The sequence below is a fragment of the Meriones unguiculatus genome, chromosome 11 (genome assembly GCF_030254825.1).
Source record: "Meriones unguiculatus strain TT.TT164.6M chromosome 11, Bangor_MerUng_6.1, whole genome shotgun sequence".
NCBI lineage: Eukaryota > Metazoa > Chordata > Mammalia > Rodentia > Muridae > Meriones > Meriones unguiculatus.
This window is the reverse complement of record NC_083359.1, coordinates 80,512,518-80,534,265: the sequence shown is the minus strand read 5'-3', so window position 1 is coordinate 80,534,265 and position 21,748 is coordinate 80,512,518. Positions and strand designations below refer to the sequence as shown.

Below are 21,748 nucleotides of genomic sequence, written 5' to 3'. Positions count from 1 at the left end.
TACAATATATATTAATATTTATACAATATTAATTGAACTGCTGCCTCAGCTACCATTTTGTGTGCTATAGTGCTATAGATTCTAACACCATAATTACTTTTAATATATGCCAACACACACACACGGACACACACACACACACACACACACACAAGCACACACACATGCACCCCCCAACCACTGATGAAGAAATGGTACTAGTGTTAGTTAGTTTTACATCAACTTAACCCAGGTTGAATTACTTTGAAAAGGAGAATTGCAATTGAGAAAAGGACCCCACAAGTAACCTGTAGGCAACCCTGAGCGGCATTTTCTTAAATAGTGATTGATGTGAGAGGACTCAACCCATTGTGGGTAGTTCCAACAAAGGCTGGTAGTCCAGGGTACACTAAGAACGCAGGCTAAGCAAGCTACGGACAGCAAGCCAGGTAAACAGCATTCCTCAATGGCCTCTGCATCAGCTCCTGCACCCAGTTTACTGACTTTTTTGAGTTCCTGCTTTGACTTCCCTTAGTGATAAGACTGTGCTGTAGACCTATAAATGGCAACAAACCTTTTCCTTCCCAAGTTAGTCATGGTAATTTTATCACAGCAATAGAAACCATAAGACAGTACTGTTGTTAAAAGACAGCTATTAGAACTGAAATCTGGTCTTTAAATGAGGTGATTTAGGAATGCCTAGTACTTCAAGCAAGAGCCAGTTATATGATCCTTGAATACATTCCCTCTAACTATAAACAGATACTACTAAGAAATCAAAAGTACCCTTATGCACAAGTGAAAGTATTTAATTAAGAACAGGCAACCTATTCTAAAAAAGTTTAAGCATTAGCCTGTTATTAATTTGAAAACACTTCAGGGAAAATTGGCTAAAAGACCTAAATGATGACCAATGGAGTCTCTGTTTACAAATGGTTCCATACATCCTTTTCTTTTAGCAGAACAATTATTTAGGTTCTTTACCTTACTCTTAACTTGCTTCAGAGGCTAGCTCTACAACCATACACACAGAGGTAGACTCAGTGGGGTTTTTTTGTTTTGTTTTGTTTTTTAAAGTATACAAACTTGGGAGAGGTAGACAGAAATCAAAAGAAGTGCAGGGGAAGAGGGTGGAAGGTAGATCTGATAAAAACAAATTATATGTTTGAATATTATAAATGAAACTGTCATTAATAAAAATTCAATTTCATAGGATTTGTTCTGTATTTCAAACATATCCTTTTCCTTAGAAAAGACATACTTAAAATATGGGAAAAAAATGCATGTTCTTTCACATTTTGCAATTTTTCAATTGTTTAAAAACATGATTTATTTCAGCAGTTGAAAAACATAATTACACTATAAGAAACCGACATATCCTTTGTCAAAAGGGCCATAAGCCAAGTGACTAAGCAGCAAGGCAATAGACTATAAAGCACAGCTGATTAATGCATCTTTTCAATACAATGTGGCACAGCAGTGCAAAGTTGTATGTGCCCAAGCAGTTAACTCTGTCACTAGTCTCACAGTCTGTTATATGTTCATGCAATTATAAAATAAGTATTAACAAACAAGGTAGATTAATATCACCAAACACTAGAACCCAATTTATCAGAACATAGAACAGTTGTTAAAATTGTCATTTACAAAATAAATAAATCTCATTTACCATATCAGTGTGCCTCAAGACCCTCAAGGAGCTATAATTTCTAGAAACAGATCACAGACTTAGAAAGTGATTATTATAATAAAAAAGATATTGCCAGGTCTTTAGAGATACAAACACAGGCAAAATCAATTAAAACTGGTGTCATTCAATAGACTTCCTCCTAAAGCAGTAGGTGCTAATAAGTAACACTCCTATAATACATATTACACTGAGTGTTAAGCATTATTTTAAACACTATACATAAGTTAAACTCCAAATATCCACAATGCAGATGTGAAGTCTTTTGGTGTAGATTATGCCAAATTAGTTATTAATTTTCAAGTAATTAAAATTCAAGGGATTTAATTTCAATCTATGCTCTGTCATTACTCAAGATGACCATTTTAATGAGAACAAATCAGCTTTTCTTCAAAGAACATATCCAAAGATAAGAAAATGCCACAGAATGACAACATTTACTACAATAATAAAATATTAACCCTGGGAACCAAATTAAAGGGGGAAAAAGAAATGGTAGCCTTAAGGATTTTCAATTAATAGAAAAAAATTACAAGTACAAATGAATGACAAATAAAAGACAAACAAAGCAATAGAAGTCAATGATAAGTCAGGCTCAAAAGAACAAAATGAAGCATGAATATTCTTAGCTATCAAATATCTAAATGTCCTGTTTTCTACTAGCTGATAGAAAATCCTGTGTACAATGTTTCAGGAAACTAAAGAACAAGTATTGGATGTGCACTAATACTAACACAGACTACTATAAAAGCCCCTTACCAATCTAATCCTATTTTTCTCTTTTCTACTCCTTTTTTTAACTTTTACTAATGGCGTGTGGGTATGTGTATGCATACATGTGCATGATATATGTACCACATGCATACAGATGTCCAACGAAACACTGTATCTCCACAACTAGTTACTGGTGGCTGACTATGAGCCAGAAACTGAACCCAGGACCTCTGCAAAAGTAGCAAGTGCTTCTAACAGCTGAACCATGTTTTCAGTCCTTCTAATCCATTTTAAAGAAGGAATTAATTCCTTAACCTGATTTGGTGACAATTATTTTCTATTATATCAAGCCTTAAATTTAATACTATGAGATCCAATACAATGAAGCTTGAATGCTCTCTTAAAATTTATTTAAAAAATTATACCACTCAAGGTATACAGAAAAAAAAAAGTAAGCTTCCCATTTCAATCTTTCCAAATACGTAATTAAGTGTCCTACTTAAAAGCAATGGGGTAGGTTTAACCTATGAATCCTATCAGAAATTTCCTAAACATAAACAAATATAAAAGAATGTATACTCTCTTTAAAATTAAGTAGATGGGATGAGATTACAGCATTTACACCATAGTGTCTCACCTACTAGTATTTCTTGGCAATCATTCTATTTCAGCATGTATCAGAGCCACCACCTTTCCTTGCAGTAGCTGTGCAAAATTCGGTTATAAGAATGTGTTTTAATTTATCCAAACACTGTATCATTAAAGATCCATTTAATTTTGATTTTTGTTACTGTTGTTCTTTTGCTGTGGTTTGAAACAGAATTTTATATAACCCTGTCTGGCATAAGTGAGGATGACCTTGAACTGTTGATCTTCCAGCCTATACCTCCCAAATGCTAGGGATAACAAGCATGTCCCAACACATCTAGTCCTTATATTGATTTTTGTTTTGTTTCTATTTTGAGACAGGTTTTAAGTAGTCTGGTTGTCCAAGGTTTCATTATGTAAGTTAGAGAACCTCATGCTTCTACCTCCAGAGTGCTGGGATTAAAAGTGTGCACCACTACACCTAGCTGATTATGTTATTGTTAAATAATACCTAAACAACTTAATACTCTTCTATGGTTGTCATTTCTCATGTATTTGAGAATATCCTTAAATATTAAGTTCTAGATGAAATTTTGCACATTTTAATAAAGTAAAAAAATCAAACCACTCTCAACTCATAAATGTCATAACCACCTCAATTTCTTCCTTATTTTTTGATCCATTATTCTAACAGAATAGATGAACTCGTGTCTTTCATGCTATACATGATTTTTTCCACTGAATTTCCCTCTGAAATTTCCCATCTCAGTATCAACTGTAACACTTAGTACCACTCTTTTTTCTACCAAGCCATGCATTCTTAGAATTTTTTTAAAGTTTATTGCCACTCTGCAAATTTTTTTCTGTCAAATATTCCAACAACGGTAAAGATGATTATTCTAATAATATGATTGATCAGTTTACTTTCCTCTCTGCTAAAGACCTCTCATTTTCTCAAGTTCCATACCATAAAACCACTACCTTACTCTACAATTTCAGAGCTGACTATACGCCCCCTCCCCCATTGACTCCTTGTCAAAGTACTTCCAGACAACTATCTCCGCTTCTAAAAGTGGACTCCAGGCTTCCAACAACTCTTTAAGGCTTTTATCTGCTGTTAGTTACACATACACTTCCTTCATCACCTACCAACAACTATATGGACAAAATTTACCTCCCTCATATACAACTGTATTTCTGATTTTTCACTCCATACTTGACATGACTGAGAGAAAACATGCAACACAGCTAAAGAAAGGAAAAACCGAAACATCAGCAGCAACAATAAAACCAACCAAATATGCAACCATGACTACTATATACTACCCCCACATTAGGCATCATTATTGTCCACCTTTCTAAAAAAATTCCCCTCATCTACTTATTCTCTAAATGACACAGAAGAAAGTTTCATATGGTTCACTCTTCTTAAATTTCTGTTACTTCACAATCACTCCCATCAGACTTCTCGGCTCTTTATTGAAGTTACAAACATTGAAGGTGCTGTTTGCTTCTTCAGTGGAGCACTTCTTTTTATATTCCTTCATAACTAAATATTTACGTAAGGAATGTATTCTTACCACGTTCAATTACATACATGATATACAGCACTTTCATCAGTCATTTGACTTCCATTTTGACCATAAGCTGACAAAAAGTTTTAAATTTTCCTTGTGATAGGTTTTTCTGTTTTCTAAGATTGTTATAAACATGCCATTCCATTATGATCAGGGATACTTTATTTTGTGTAATTTTAAAGTTTGGTGTATTATCTAGATTCTAAACATTTTCTATTGTTCCATTGGTAGTATATAAAAGAACGTATATTGTTTGTCAATATTTGTGCATGTGTTCTGGCTTTATCAGTTATGCTATTTAAGTTTTCTATAGGTTTTTTTTTAAGATTTATTTTACATATATGAGTGTTCTATCTGCATGTACATCTGCATGTCAGAAGAGGGCATCAGATCCCATTATAGATAGTTTGTGAGCTACCATGTGGTTGCTCACAACCACAGGACCTCTGGAAGAACAGACAGTGCTCTTAACTGCTGAGCCATCTCTCCAACCCCTTCTATAGGGTTATTTAATTTTGTTGAACTTTGTCACAGAATCGTATCTGATCTGATTTGGTGTCTTGAACAGTTAAATATTTATTTTCTCTTACAGCTTTTTAAAAATAAAAATATTACTAAAACTCCATTCTATTAGTTACTTTTCTGTTGCGATAATAAAAGGCCACAATCAAGGCAACTTGGAGAAGGGTGTATGCACTGTATAGTCCCAGAGGGTTAGGAGTCTTGTCATGGTGGGAAAGCATGGCAGCAAACAGGCATGGTGCTGGAGGTAGAAGCTGAGAGCTTATATCTGAGCCTCAAGAGGGAAGCATAAAAGAATGAACTGGAAATGGCACATAATTCTGAATTCTGAATTCTCAAAGCCAGCCTCCAGTGGCATCCTTCCTCCAGCAAGGCTATACTTCCTCAGCCTCCTGATATAGTGTCACCAACTGGGGACAAGCATTCAATTGCTCAAGACTAGGGGGAATATCACATTCAAACCATCACACCATGGACTGTACCTTCATGATGTATGTATAAGGAAGGAAGTAACATGGGGGATTGAAATCTCATGTTTTCTGGGTTGACATAGATTTTATTTTCAGTTTTCAAAGTTGTAAGTTTTAAAAAGCTACATACAAAGACATTTATGATTTGATGTACTGTGAAAATATTTTATTTTTGAAATGTTTCATCCATTTATGATTATCAATCACACATGTTTTCTTTTATAGCTGTTATTTTGTGAAACATACTGTTTCAACTACATTTTTAACAAAGTTCTTTCAACTTTGTGCCATGTATAAACAATGATCTGAGCACAGAACAAACTTGACAGTTAAAGACAAAGCTCTCAACATTTTCAATATTTTGAACATTCTGAACCTATTCATTTTAAGTGTAATTATTTTTATTATAATTATTATAATTATTTTACCTAATAAACATGTACCTGTCATGAAACCAAAAACCGATTCCAAAAACATATTTGCTAGGTAAACGACCCATTGTTTTTAATATTTAATAATAATATATGATCACTATAGTGAACATGTATATATAAACATCTACTTATATGTAAATACATTATATATTACGTTTATATAAATAAATATCTAATATTTATTGCTCTTTAAAATGTGACAAATATCAGGTATTGTAGAACCTAGACCTAATTTCCATCCTTTCAGGACCACATCATTCCTTATCAGACCCCATATATGACTCTTACTGAGTTTACTTACTGGAATTCAAATGCTTGTAAACCTAAGAATATGGCAGCCAGAGATAGCAAGAGCATGAGCTATAGCAGAGCTCATTCTGCCAGCTGCTTCACAAAGAATGATAGTGTAGGCTACCGCAGGCTTTGGAGCTTTTTTGAAGCCTATCTCACCAAAACAGGTACTGCCTTTGAGCTTAAGGGGACTTCACATGTAGTTATGGGCCATCACTATTTTGATCAAGCCGGTTCTAAGAAACAATGCAGTTTGCTTTATTCTTTAAGCAAACCTTACTTTTGACAGAGGTCGGCTCCCATTTTATTGGAGCAACCAGATTTTCACAATTTTGAAAAAGCATTCACCATATGGTCTTGTACTTCATCTCTTCCAAGTGCATTCCCTGTAACATTCATACATAGATTCTACCTTTTTTTAAGGATTTTATTCATTTATTATGTATACAATGTTCTGTCTTCATGTATACCTGCATGTCACAAGAGGGCACCAGATCTCTTTGTAGATGGCTGTGAGCCACCATGTGGTTGCAGGGAATTGAATTCAGGATCTATAAAAGAGCAGTCAATGCTCTTAACCTCTGAGCCTAGATTCTACCTTTTTAAAAGTATTATAAACCTGATATTTTTTTCTTCTAAATGGCGATAAATCATGTGATCATAATATTTAATCTAAATCAAGTCACTATAACTGCTATTAAGTGTGCTAGGGTAGAGGAAGCAATATGTGCTCATTTATTTCAGCACTGTTGGTGTTCACATAAAACTTTATTTATATAGCTTAATTAGCACAGTACCTTTCTAGCACACAGAAATTCCTGTGTTCCATCCCAGCAATGCACAAAAATGGGTAGTACATGCTAGTCATCCTGGCACTAAAAAATGGAGCCATGAGGGCTACAAATCAAAAGGTCATCCTTGGCCACACAGCAAGTTCAAGGACAGGCAACAGAAAGCACTATGAATTTACTTATGAAAACTAAAATTGAAATTTCATATAAATATCGCACCAAAAAATAGTACTCATTTAGTTTTTAACATGTTCAAGTATAAAAACTATACTTGCTTCTGGGCTACCTAAAATGAAGCAACAGGCTAGAACTGTCTTAGCAGGTATTGCTGATCATTACGCTGGCTTAGTGGACACACTCATTACATAGGAGAGGTACTAAATTGAAGCTACATCTTAAAAGTCCCCATATATTTTTATTTGATTATTTTATTAGCTGGTTCACGTTGCCGTTATTTCCATAAATCCACAAGATTTTGCTTTAAAACAATTACTTTCTAGAGTATTTATTCTGTCATTCCCTCTGGCTATCAGCAAATAGCTGGGCCAAATACATGACCTGACAGACTATAATGAAACACTACCATGAATGGCAAGTGCTTACTATGGTAAAATGTTGTTTTCCCCCTTGGGGCAATTGAAACACAAGCTGCGTCCACAAACCCTTAAAGATTAATACACTGATAATCAACCCTGATTCAGCAAAACTTATAAAGCATAAACTAAATTTATTTAAGTCAGCGGTTCTTAACCTGTGGGTCGAGACCCCTTTGTGTGTGTGGGGCGGGGGGCGGGTGTCGAACAACCCTTTCACAGAGGTTCCAGAAAACACAGATACTTACATGATTCATAACAGTAGCAAAAATACAGCTATGAGGTAACAACAAAATAATTTCATTGTTGGGGTCATCACCACATGAGGAACCGTATTACAGGGTCACAGGAAGGTTGAAAACCACTGATTTAAATCCATTCAGTTGTAAACTCACCTGTCCTAAACACCTCTTCTCTGCACAGTAAAATGCTATCCTTTGTGGCTGTACATACCAGAAATCTTTGATAAGATGACAATTTCTGAAATCAAAGGTTAATAAAATTCATCTACCAAAGCAAGAAAAAGCCAAAATATATCCCCCAAATTAATATGATCCTTTATCCTATGAGAAATATTACTTAGTAAGATCAAAGAGGGAGCAATTATAAAAGCAAAAAATTTCAATTCTACAATTCTGAAAACTGAAGTAGAAAATATTTTTCAGTAGTGTCCTCCAGTAGTATTTATAAACTAAGCAATGGCATCACAATATTAAATACAAATGTCATTGCTACAATGCTTCACACAAAATAATAAAACTATGATATAAGGACTTTTTCATACAACTGACTAAATATAATAAAATGATTATAGTATAGAAATATTTTTTCATGATTATTAAAAATGTGTCCCCTATATTATAATAAGGCAGGTATAACAATAAGTTGAGTGGGAGAGATTGCTATGAAGTGTTTGTGGGTATGCATATGCATAAGGCCAAAACTCATACACACACGAACTCTCTCTCTCTCTCTCTCTCTCTCTCTCTCTCTCACACACACACACACACACACACACACACGAGTATACACGCATATTTGCACACAAAGAAAAACAATCTCATATTCCCCATTAAGAGAAGCAGATAAAGCACTAAAGAGAAACAAAAGAGAAAAATAAACTTGTCAACTACACCCTGTTACAAAATCAATGGGAAGGAATTCAAATGAAAATAGCTCTTACTCTAAAACTTATATAGACATGCAACAGAAGTTTTAAATGAAAAACCAATATAACCAGAGAGGATGAAGCTGAGTGGCAAGATAATCGACTGCCATGTGCAATGTCTTAGATTCTATCCACAGCATCAGAAGAAAAAAAAGTGAATGAAACTTGTAAGACTTTTATTATCTGACTCATACTTCACTATCTAAATCACAGCAACCAAGACAGAACATGCTAGGTCATAGGCCCAATACAATTTTATAGACTACTGACATCATGGTCTTCTTAGCTTGTGTAAATATACTCTGCTAGGGGACCCACAGGAAGACCAAGCTGCCTATCAGCTACATAGATGTATGGGGCCTATATCTAGTCCATCCATGCTCTTTGGTTGGTGGTTCATTCTCTGTGAGGCCCCATGGTCCTGGGTGATCTGTATCTGTTGATCTTCTTGTAAAGTTCTTGTCCCTTCCAGGTTCCTCTATCCTTCCCCCAACTCTTCCACTAGACTCCCTGAGCTCCGCCTAATGTTTGGCTGTGGATCTCTGCATCTGTTTCGATCTACTTATAGCAGTGGTTTTTAACCTGTGTGCTGTGACCCTTTTAAGGTTTAATGACCCATTCATAGTCATCAAAGACCATAAAAAAAAAAAACCACAGATATTTACATTACAATTTACAACAGTAGCAAAATTAGTTATGAAGTAGCAGCAAAAATAATTTTATGTTTGGGGTAACCACAACACGAGGAACGGTACTAAAGGGTTGCAGCATTAGAAAGGATAAGAACCACTGTACTATATACAGGGCTGTGAAATTCAAACCAAAAATTCATGCAGTACTACTACATGCTGAGTTAGTCTAAAAGATGCAATTTCAAGTCAATTCTCTTTGGTGGCTACAGAAAACCTAATGGAAAACAAAATGTAAAATGTGGTGAAGCTGCTATATTTAAGGAAAAAGTAGAAAGTGTCTTTCCATAATTTGTTGTTATCAGTTCAGGCTGATATAATAATTAAGAGATTGAACCTAGATAAGCCACAAATTTCTGTCCTTGTCAACTATGTAACAGCAGAGATAGTGTAAACAAATGCTGCCACCTTGTGGACTAACGGATCTGGTATTAGACCCACAAAATCAAAAAGGATTTGGTTTAGTACTTTTCCTCTCAGAAAAAGTTTATAATAATAATAATATTAATTTGTTCTAACAACACTGTGTTAGTGGTTTTTTAACATTCCTTCATTACAAGAAATCAAACCTTAGAATGAATCACCAATGTGCTTCAAAGTACAAAAAAGTCACCCAAATTATAAATTTTAAATTATAAAATTTAAAATGCTCTCTCATTTTGGGTTTCATCTTCCTTTCTTGCTACCTATTAGTCTTCATTTGTTGTTTGCAAAACAAACGTCCAAGTTTGGAAAACTTTCAGTAAGAAATGTTAATTCGATATAATTGAGAGAAAATAAGGAAGACTAAGCATGCCAATTAACCACCATATCTACTTAAATTTGCAGTATGTTAATTTAAAATATCTAAATGTAAGTGGCCTCACTTTGAATGTCTAATATTTCTAGTCTGAAATATGTCTAAATTTAAGTTACTTCTCTTCTAGACTATAAAAAATGCTTTGATATGAATGTTGACATGGTAAAAATTTAAGTACGTTTGCTAAAAACAGGAATATAGTAAACTGAACAGAACTAGGTTTTAAACAGGTTAAGAAAATATTCCTTTTGAAATGGACAGATGACAAGTCCTATATCCCTCAAGTAGAGATGCTGCTTTTGCAACATGCTGATTAAAAAAAAAAGTTTTGGTCTTGTTTTTAACTGAAAAGAAGGTATCATACAGGACAAATTAACAATAATCAGGGACATTAACTGGCATCACAACAGGGTCCAAATATGTTAATATTGGGTGGGTTTATTTCAAAATCTTTTTTATTTTTGTTTTATCTTGTTTGTTTTTTGAGACAACATCAAACTATGTAGCCCTGGCTGGCCTGAAATTTTTGGTATAGAACAAGTTGTCCTCATACTCATACAGATCTACCTGCCTCTGCCTGCAGAATACTGAGATTTAAGGCATTTGCCACCACACCAGGCTCTCCTTTCAGTTTTGTACTCAAACTACACTTCTAGAGCATTTAACAATCTATGTCATATATTCTTAACAGTAGTTAAAAATTTATGTGATTGGTATATACTCGCTTATATAGACCTACAAGATATGATAAACATAATGAAGTCTATACACCTGAAGAAGATAAACAAGCGGACATGGGGTAAGATGATCAACCCTCACTTAGAAAGACAAATGGGATGTGCATTGGACGTGTGACAGGAGTCTACCGCAGAAGGCATCTGACTCTACCTAGTAGCGTTTCAAAACAGATACTAAGACTCATAACAAAACCTTCGACAGAAGGGGAGTTAGTATGACGTGAAAGGACAGGAGCTCCACAAGGACCAAATATATCTGGGCACAGGGTTTTTTTCTGAAACTGTTTCTCCAACCAAGAACAATGTATGAATATAACCTAGAACACCTTTGCTCGGACAAAGCTCGTGGTAGCTCAATAACCAATTGGTTTCCCATAGTAAGGGGAACAGGGACTATTTCTGATAGGAACTCAATGGCAGGCTCTTTAACCTCCCCACCCCCCAAGGGAGGAGCAGTCCTGCTAGGCCACAGAGGAGGACTTTGCAGCCAGTCCTGAAGATACCTGATAAAACAGGGCCAGACGAAAGGGGAGGAGGTCCTCCCCAATCCGTGCACTTGGAAAGGGGCAGAGAGGAGCTGAGAGAGGGAGGGTGGGATTGGGAGGGAATAAGGGAGCAGGACACAGCTAGGATACAGAGTTAATAAAATGTAACTAATAATAATAATAAAAAAAGAAAAAAATTATGTGATGTTAAGCAATAGATTGTTTTATAAACTACCCTATTATCATAAAGACATGGAAGTACGATTATAGTCTCCTGAATTTAATCATCTGTAGCCTCTTTGTAGGTACACATTTAGTTTAGATGATACCAAGTAACTAATGAAATTTTGTTAAATGAATTATGTAATTAAATGAAGTTCAAATTCCAGTGCAGCTTCAAATTCTACTTACTACCCCTAAACTAAAATTGCTAAAAATATGGACATATGGATTTTTTTCCTTATTTATAAACAGCTAGAAAGCTCCGAAAGACTTCTTCAATAGTAATTTAACTAATAACTCAGATTTCAAGATTAATCTTCATATATAAATAAAAGTTCTAGTCTTCTACATGAATAACCTTCAAAGCTTTAGTGATGTGTACAAGTTAAAATTTGATGGGGGGGGGAGGTAGCGTAAAGGAAGAATCAGCAACAACAAAATAACCCAACTAGTCAAACTGTTTATTTGTTTAAAAATGTCTTTTTAAACCATATTAATTTGTGTAAGTTTGACATAAACAAGCAGCTTGTAGATACCAAGTAATTATTGAAATGGGCTAAATGTGATACCGCCTGGTGGTTTTACAATGTCCAGTACTTTAAGAAATGAGAAACTGTACATCATGGTGAAATTTGTGTTTGTAAGCACATGCACCTGTGTGCATGTGAACATATGTGCATTACAAAGTCAGAGGACAATTTTAGGTATCATTTCTCAGGTACTGTCCACCTTCTTTTGAGACAGGATCTCTTTCAGGACAACAACTTGCCAACATAGCAGTAAGCTCCAAGATTTGCCTCAACAGCACCGGCATAAAAAGAAGTACTACTATTTATTTCACATGGGCTCTGGGTTTTAAACTTGGGTTCTCCTTTTTTTTTTTTTTTTTTCTTTCTTTTCATGAGTTTTTTTTTCTTTATTTTTTAAACTTTTATTAATTACACTTTATTCAGGAGAGGGGCACCTATGAGTGGACTTGGGGAGGAGCATGCGTGAAGAGGGGAGAGGGAAAGTGAGATTAGGAGGGGAGGAGAGAGGGAGTCTCCTTCTTTTGAGGCAAGCAAATATTAGCTGTGTTACACCACCAGCCACAGAATAGATTTTAAAAATAAACTCTGTCCTTCTGTGCTTTATATATTTAGATTATCTTCAGCTATCACTCAAATTAAGTTTTTATTAGTATATACAAGCTGTACAAAGCACTTTGATCATATTCTTATCTTCCAAGGAAAGAGTCATTGGAAAATCAAACATAATATTCAGTGAAGAAATATACCAGTCTATCCAGACTTGCAAAACCAAGGAAGTACACAGAGAGCACCTTTCGCCATTACACCCAGACAACAGATACACCACATGAAAAGAAGCTGCAGGCCTGTCAGAAATACTACTGAGCATTCCAATTTGCTAAATCTTCTTTTTCTTATTTTTTATTAAATTTTTATTTTTTATATTAATTACAGTTTATTCACTTTGTATCCCAGCTACAGCCCCCTCCTTCATTCCCTTCTAATCCCACCCTCCCTCCCTCATCTCCTCCCATGCCCCTCTCCAAGTCCAATGATAGGGGAGGTCCTCCTCCCCTTCCATCTGACCCTAGTCTATCACGGCTCATCAGGAATGGCCGAATTGTCCTCCTCTGTGGCCTGGCAAGGCTCCTGCCCCTCAGGGAGAGGTGATCAAAGAGCCAGGAAGGCAATGTAGCTTGCAAATTGCAGATCTCAAAGAGATGTTATAGCTGCTTCTCAAATGTATTGTTTTCCTATATTTTACTAAAAGAACACAGTAACAAGTGTGCCAAACACTTACCTAGAAACTATGCTGGAACCATTATAGAGGTCACTAGCGTATGACAATGTGGCCAATGGTCTTACTGAGTTGTATCGAGTAAACTTGGACAAACATTCCTGAAATTCATCTAACTGGCTTGCAGTTCTACTGTCATCTGCATCAGAAAAAACAAAATTAAGTAAAGGAAGCAAAGAACAATATCCTTATAGTACAGATTATCTTTTAAATAAAAATATTTGTTGAAGATTCTAAAGAAGACCACTATGTTCAAATTAATTAGGTGATCTTTTAGACTTAATAATAATGGTCTAGAGATTCACTAAAACATCTTCCTATGCCAATAAAATATAAATGCAATTTCTTCTGCTTTAGATTTAGTGCTCATTTCAGGGTAAAATAAAACATTCCTAAAACACCTTCTAGTGAACAGAAGTTAAATAATTCATTACAATCAAATTCCAACTATCAATGCTGACAGTAACTGTTGAAGGAAGATCTACATGTAGATGGATATTTCTTAGTTTAGCAAAATGAGTTTATAGGGATGTACATTTATTCCAGACTTATAGTGGAAGAAAATTAAATAATACTTATTACGGGAAAAACTGAAGTATTTTAAGTCCTATTCTCAGTCAGATTATAGAAAACTGCAATGTATAAATTACTGACTATCAAAGAAAACAATAATGACATCAAATAGAACACAATATAAGTGAAAGCACCTGAGATTTAAATAATGACATTAACTTACAAAATAACTGGCAACTATCTATTCATTAATAAAGATGTAGTAAAACACATCTAAAATACTCAGTTTTCCAAGGCTGCTATAAACCTGCATTTTTAAACTTTCCCCAAAGAACTGAAAACAGAAAATGAAACAAACACAAATGTACAACACAAAATTATTGCATTAGCTTCCTGGGACTAAAATTTGAAATTATTTGTTTTAATGCTATCTTCTCACAATTTCCTTACTTTTTCTCATACACTTACATGCATATAGCATTTCAACATAAACTTTTTGATTCCACTTATTAGATATTATCTGAGGTAATAGTAGGCATAAGGAAATTAATATGCAAAAAAATACTGGTTGACACAAACCATGTTTTAAGTATCTGAAAACTTACTCAGTATGATAAAATTTATCTAGTAATTATAATAAACAGTTATTTGAAGAAATTAAGCTCTCAGTGTTATTTTATTATAAATGCTAAAGATTTAGGCAGTCAGTAAATCCATCTAACAACCCCGGTTAAAGGGATCCCAGTTAGTCGTGTTTTTATTCTAAAAACAGTACAAGAATGACCTAATCAGCATGCACTATCACAACTGAGATAAAGATTTTATTCCACAAAAATTATACTGAGAAAGTTCAAAAGAATATAAATGAAAAAATTAGTTATAAGAGCAGGCAACAAAATCAACTACTACAGAGTATGTGGATATAATAACTGCTTATTTTTGTTTGAAATCCTATTACTGTGAGCTATATAACGTAAGTACTGGCAAGACAATTTCTTTATTCATTCAGAAAAATATTCATGTATTTTGTCTTCAATTCCTAAGTACATAATCACAGATGTTCAAGAATATTTACTCTGTTGAAGACCATAACTTGTTTCTAGTGTAAATGTACTCCTAGCTAGCATTGAAGCTGATTAATATAAACATCCAGTACTTTATAAGGAAAAAAACAGAAGGCCAGAACTAAAAGCATTTGCTGCAGATGACCTGAGTTCGGTTCCTAGCACCCACATGGTGGTTTACAACTAACTATAATTCTAGTTACAGAGGATCTGATGTCCTCTTCTGACATCCACAGGCACCAGGCACACATGTAGTACACAGATAATTCATGCAGGCAAAACATGCATACATGTAAAACATAACAAAGCCACAAAAGAAACATAGCTTTTTCAGTATCTAAATGTATACCAGATGTCTCTGCCATATCTGTTTATATGAAGGTTTGGTTTTGTCTATTGGGCTGTTTTATGATCAACATGCATATACATCTGTTGGCATATCACCTCTCCCCTCCTCATTACCGGTTAGTTTGGAGCAGTGTTTTCACTAACTTTTCTTCCTCTTAATCATTTTTCATTTACACCCTTTTAAATTATAATTAATTTTCTAGAATCATCCATCATTTTTACAATTGTATAAATAGGTAGAGTGGAAAATAATCAAGTATAATCAACATTTTGTGAGCTTTCCTGGGTGTAGGCTGAGGTCCCGCCCTGACCATCAAGAGCCTCACCCTGAGTAGTGCCCTAGCCAATGCGCAAACACCGTACAGCTTGTGCAAGTTAATGCTTCTAAAATGCAAAGACAGCATGCCTTAAGGACGACAGAGACATTAATAAAACTCTTTCTAATTTCCTTCTGGTGTGAACCTACTTCTCTCCTGCAAACCTACCTTCTCCTGACCACATCATGCCATACTCATTCTCACCTCACAACATGCTGCCGTGTCTTAAAAATAGCTATCTCTCAAGCTCTTTGTCATCTCTACTTGAGGAAATTGTCTCAGGGTCTACCTTGTGGTCTACTGTGCTCAGCATTAAAATACCAAGTAATGTTTACAGCAATCAACAGGAATTCTCTCTACCCATTAAAATATAGGTATCCGACTACTATTAGTTTAATATAGAGACTTAATAAAGGCCTTAAACCATTGGCAGTGAATGTACTATTTTCATTTATAGAAAAGTTCATCATTAATGGCGAATCAAACATGCTTAAGACAAATTTTAGGATTTCCCTAAATATGTATATTTGTGTATGTACAAATGTGAGTGCACAGGCTGACCACCAACTCACTATGTAATCAGGGATAACCTTGCACTTCTAATCCTACTGCCTCTACTCTCAAACTACTACTACAGACAAGCACACCCTGATTATTTTTCCTTCTTAAGTATAGTACAGGCGATCAAATTCACTATCTCCTGCATGCTAGGCATGCACTCTACCACATGAACCACATACTCAGCCTACATAAATTAATATTTTTTCTACACCCCCAATTATGAGGCAAATTTGTAAAAAAAAAACCCTAAACAGTATATATATATATATTACTTATACAATATATTATAAAGATGTCCGTTCATTTAGGAGGAAGCCAAGGCTCAGTTTTTAATAATCAGTACACTACCAATTTTCCCCATGATGGTTTTCATTTACAACAGGCATAATACTAATGGAATCAATTAGAGAGACACCTAACATGTACTAAGTACTGACTCAAAAGTACAAACTTTGCCTATAACTATTAAATATTTATTTATTTGTTTAATTATGTATGCGTGTGTGCATGTGTATGCTGGTGCCCAAAAGAGACCAGAGCTTATGTTGCTAAAGTTACATGCAGTCTACTGATGTGAGAGTTGGGAACTGAAAATAGGTTCTCTGGACGAACAGAAGTCCTCTAAGCCATCTCCCCAGCCTCTCTCCTGTAACTCTTTGAACACCTGAAGGTTACTAATATCCAACCTTCACAGATAAGATGTTGGGAAAGGCTGAAGAGCAGTTTTATTATTTCTCTAAAATTCATAGGATCTTATGCTATCATGTCCATGAGGTCTTAGTTTGTGTATTTTGAATGTTTCTAATATTTTTTAAGTTAATTTACACTAGCCTGGCACAAATACAATCTTTCAAAATCCTCACCTAGAACATTCACTTATGTTTTTTTATTCTCACTTTGGCCTATATTTTCACACTCAGTTATATCAATGGATATTGCTCATTTATAGCAAATGGAATTATTAGCTACCTGCTGCTTTTGCCTACAGATTTATAACACCCAATTTACGATAAATAAAAAACAATTCTTCCATCTTTTTATGCTCAGTGTAAAGAATAGTGCTTGAAACTTAATAATAATGAACAGGAACTTGCTAGCTACAAAGCCATGGTTATTTTCAAACTTTAAGGCTTGCTCCAGAAGGATTAAACATTCCCAAATGAGGAAAGTATTACCAGCAAAAAAAAAAAAAAAAAAAAAAATATTCTTTAAGATCTCAAAGAGCCTCGACACTGTCAAAAACACACTGCTTTGCAATTAGAACTTTCCATAAATCTAGCATATGAACCTGGAAATACAGCTGAAGGGTGATTTTCAGACATTTTAAGAGAAATCCTGAACATGTACCTGAGATACGGGACATCCTTGTAGAAAAATAACACTGCTCTAAGTCTTCAAAATGAGCAGTGAGTCGCTTTCGTCTTGATGCTAATGTGCTGTTATACCAAGGCTGTTTCTTTGTCTAAGGTGATAAGAAAAGACACTTACAACCAGCACAATCCACACCCTTACACAGAATAGCCAAATGCTTACTTACATACTTTCAAATGTGCATTAATTAAAACAACTACAAATGGTGAAAAGCAACAATTCTCAGATCACACTGAGAATTGGAAAAATTTTCTTTTCAAGTAAAAACAGGAAAAAAAATCCTCTCACAGAATGATTAAAAATTAAAAATGAAACAAACTCTTTTAAAAACAGTAAAGCAAAGGCAATGCAAGCCAGCTGGAAGTGCTTGCCTACCATGCACAAAGCCCTGGTTTCCATCCCCAGCACCATATTAAACTGACAGTGGTGACCAAGGCCTGTTAAATTCAGTACTCGAAGAGAAGGTAGAGGCAGGAGGATCAGTGGTTCCAAGTGAAGCTTGGATTCATAGCAACTTTAGGGGCCAGCCTGGGCTACAGGAAACCTTGTTTCTAGCAGCCTGGGCTACAGGAAACCTTGTTTCTAGCAGCCTGGGCTACAGGAAACCTTGTTTCTAGCAGCCTGGGCTACAGGAAACCTTGTTTCTAATATGTTAAAAAAAAAAAAAAAAAAACAGAGAGAATAAAAAGAGAAAAACAAACTATAAGTTAAAAAAGATTATGAGGTAAAAAAAATAAATGAATGAACAGTGTTGACAAGAGAAAAAAACTTGAAGTGAACTAATTTTAATTACAAGGACTGAAAGTAGGGGAGAGTCATCAGCTAAACCAGTTATAATATGAAAAGGATTAATGTATAAATGTAACTTTCTACCCCTCAACATGCTTAAAAACATTCAATTCGATTCCCTATAGTGATCTGTAGGTACCACAACTGCTACCTATCAGGAAATAACTATTTCTTTTATGAACTACTCTTCTATACCAAAGCTTTCTGGATTCACCTTTCCTGACCTCAATAATATCATAAAAGTAATCTTCTTGGGAGTCTAGACCCTGGTATACACACACTGTTTTACTACCCTATGACAAAAAAGAAAGTATGCATGAAGCACTTTACCAGTACATGTACTTAAATTAAGCTCTGAGTTGCTGTTCTCATGGGACACAAGAGTAACATAAAATTTAAAAGGAAGCAACAAATAAGAGGAAAAGTGGTAAACATAAACTCTCCCTACCTCAGGGAAAATAGCTGTGTTGATAAGGTGTTTGCCATGCAAATGTGGTGACAGAAGTCTGATCCCAAAACCTACTTTTGAAAGCTGGATATGGTGGAACATATTTCTTATCCCACCACCGCAAAGGGAGAGCTTCACTGGCCAGACTAACCTAGTCAGACAGTTCCAGACCATTGAGAGAGTTTGTCTCCAAACAGAAAACAAAAAAGTTAGAGGGTTGTAGTTCTCTCCTTTGCCACTATGCCTTCCTTGCCAAGATGAACTATAACCTCAAAATATGAGGGAAAACAAAACAAAAACATCCATGCTGCTTTCCTTAATTTGCTCTCACTAGCTACTTTGACAAAACAAGAAAAATAACTGTCAGATTTGCCAATCTTCTCCCTCATTAGAGGCAGAAAGAGCCCCCAAGTTAGTTATCGAACACCAAGTGCTCAGCTCTGTGATTATATGCATACATGAAACATTATGCAGACTTAGCAGGCTGTACTTATCTATTTAGTTATATATATAGTTTTATATATATATATATGTATGGAGTCATGAAGCTGACGAGAGAAGGTTCACAAGGGTGGTTAGAGGAAAAAGAAGAGAATCATGAAATATTTTAATTTTAAAATTTTAATATTAAAAATAATCAAAAAACATCTTCAACATGATCAGAGGCATGTACAGACATAAAGCCCTACATAACAGGGGAAGTTTAGGAAGGAAAGGGAGCAGGCAAAGAAAAGAGCACAGGATAAGGAGGAGGAGGAAATAAATGCAAGGAGAACATGGACATTAAAAGTTATAAAAATTGTCAGAATCAAAAGTCAGCACTTTTGTCAAACTCCAAGAAAAAGAGCCATGGACATCGCTCAGGCTCTCCTGCACTGCTGTCTGATATCAACCAATCTTAAGAAAAAAAAAAAAAAAACTGCCTGAATCACACGAGGAAAATGATTTATGGAGGAGCAGAGGATAGAGCCCCAGCAGCTGCCTGTCCGGCCTTGGGTTAGTGCCTTTCCTGTTATTTGTCCTGGAGTCAAGTAACAAATAACTCTTCTTGTGTCACCTGTAAAAATTCCTGTCTTCCCTCTTGTCCATAATTTACTATAGTATACAATGCTCATTTCTAAAATGTAACTCATCTCTGTCAATAAAACCAATCAAAACATGTCTTTCTTCATTTAAAAGAAAATTTCCTGGAATACATATAAAACTGAGTAAGAAAAGCTATCAAGATGACAAGAGAGAAAAGATAATTCAGAGGTCTAATAAGTTATATAAGACCTCTATATTAGAAGTATAAATACATTGGGTTTTTTATAATTACATCTTAGTCCATGATAATTTCAAAGTAAGTGTAATTTTTAAATGTATTTTTAAAAGTAAAAAACTTCTTAGCAATAAAGATGCAAAAACATAGGTAAAATCTATTTTTAACTGTATCATAAAAAAAAGTCAACTTTCTTTAGAATAGTTTCTAAGGTAAAGCCAATTCTCATAAAAATACCAAGAGGTGGCTTCTTCCATTTTGTGTGGATAGACAGTAGACAAGGGCTTGATGGTGATCGTGGCTGGCTTCAAACACACAGTTCTCAGCCTTAGCTTCTTAGGATGCTAAGAACGAAGGCAGGAACCTGCTTTTTCCACTCCTTCCCCGATTTAGACGCAGTCAATGATCAAATCAGGGTCTTGAGGAGAGGATCTAACACTAACAATATCCCTGAATCTCCTTCCCCGTCCCTCCACCCACCTACTTCAAGGCTTCTTTATGACACTAAAGAGGGTAATACTAAAGTTCCAGGAAGAAAACAAATTTAAAAACTTTACAAAACACTGAAGACCAAAGAGTACAATGGTAGAGAATCAAAAAGGAGCTAGAGGTGTAGCCCTATGAGAATTAAAATCTACCTTAAAAAGACACAAAAATTACACTTTTCAAAAGGCCAGTGTCTTAAGAAATTATAGCAGTTCACAGGAAAATGGAAACTATACAACAAATAAATGTAATAGTTATTTGGAGCCGGTCCAAGACCAATAGATAGTTTATTTTTATTTTTTTCCTATAAAGGTCATTATTACTAGGAATGCTGGCTTAGGTTTGTAATCCCAACATTTAGGAAGCTGAAGCTGGAGAACTACTCTGAATCTGAGGCCAGACTGAGCTATAACAGTGAGTTTCAGAACAGCATGAATAACAGTTCTAAGACACACACACACACACAAACAGACACAAATAAACACATGGTATTTAATACACAGTATTAAGAAAACGGCTATTGAAATTTAAGTTTTAAAATATAAATTCCTAGGAGCTTGAGAGTTGGTTTAGTGGTTAAGAGCACTTGTTGCAAAGGACCCAGGTTCGATTCCCAGAACCCACATGGAGGTGCACACTACTTCTTCATGTACCAGTATGTGTGTTTATATAGACACATGAAGAAAAACCATTCAGGTACATAAACTAATCAGGAGGCAGAGGCAGGTGGATCTCTGTAAGTTCGAGTCCAGCCTGGTCAACAAAACTAGCTTCAGGTCAGCCAAGTATACAGAGAGAAACCATGTACTGAAAAACAAGAACAAAACAAAACAAAAAAATGCCTGGCGTGGTAGTGCACCTGTTTAATCCCAGCACTCAAGGAGGCAGAGGCAAGAGGATCTCTCTGAGTTTTGGGCCAGCATGGCCCACAAAGCAAGTCCAGGACATCCAAGGCTATACAGAGAAACCCTGTCTCTTAAAATAAATACATACATAAATAAATAAATAGAGAGTATGAAAATTTTTTAAGTGTTCCTC

At 35.1% G+C, this 21,748-nt stretch overlaps 1 protein-coding gene across 5 annotated transcripts in view; it reads right to left on the bottom strand.

Annotated features, from left to right (window-relative positions):
- The window catches only part of Cop1 (COP1 E3 ubiquitin ligase), a 117,560-nt gene that overhangs the window by 45,885 nt on the left and 49,927 nt on the right, over positions 1-21,748 (bottom strand). For all 5 annotated transcript variants that reach the window (XM_060364531.1, XM_060364530.1, XM_060364532.1 and 2 more), the window contains 2 exons: positions 17,703-17,817; positions 13,556-13,691 (listed from right to left, as the gene is read on the bottom strand). In XM_060364531.1, the coding sequence (XP_060220514.1) occupies positions 13,556-13,691; positions 17,703-17,817 (251 nt within the window). The remainder of the gene's footprint in view (positions 1-13,555; positions 13,692-17,702; positions 17,818-21,748) is intronic.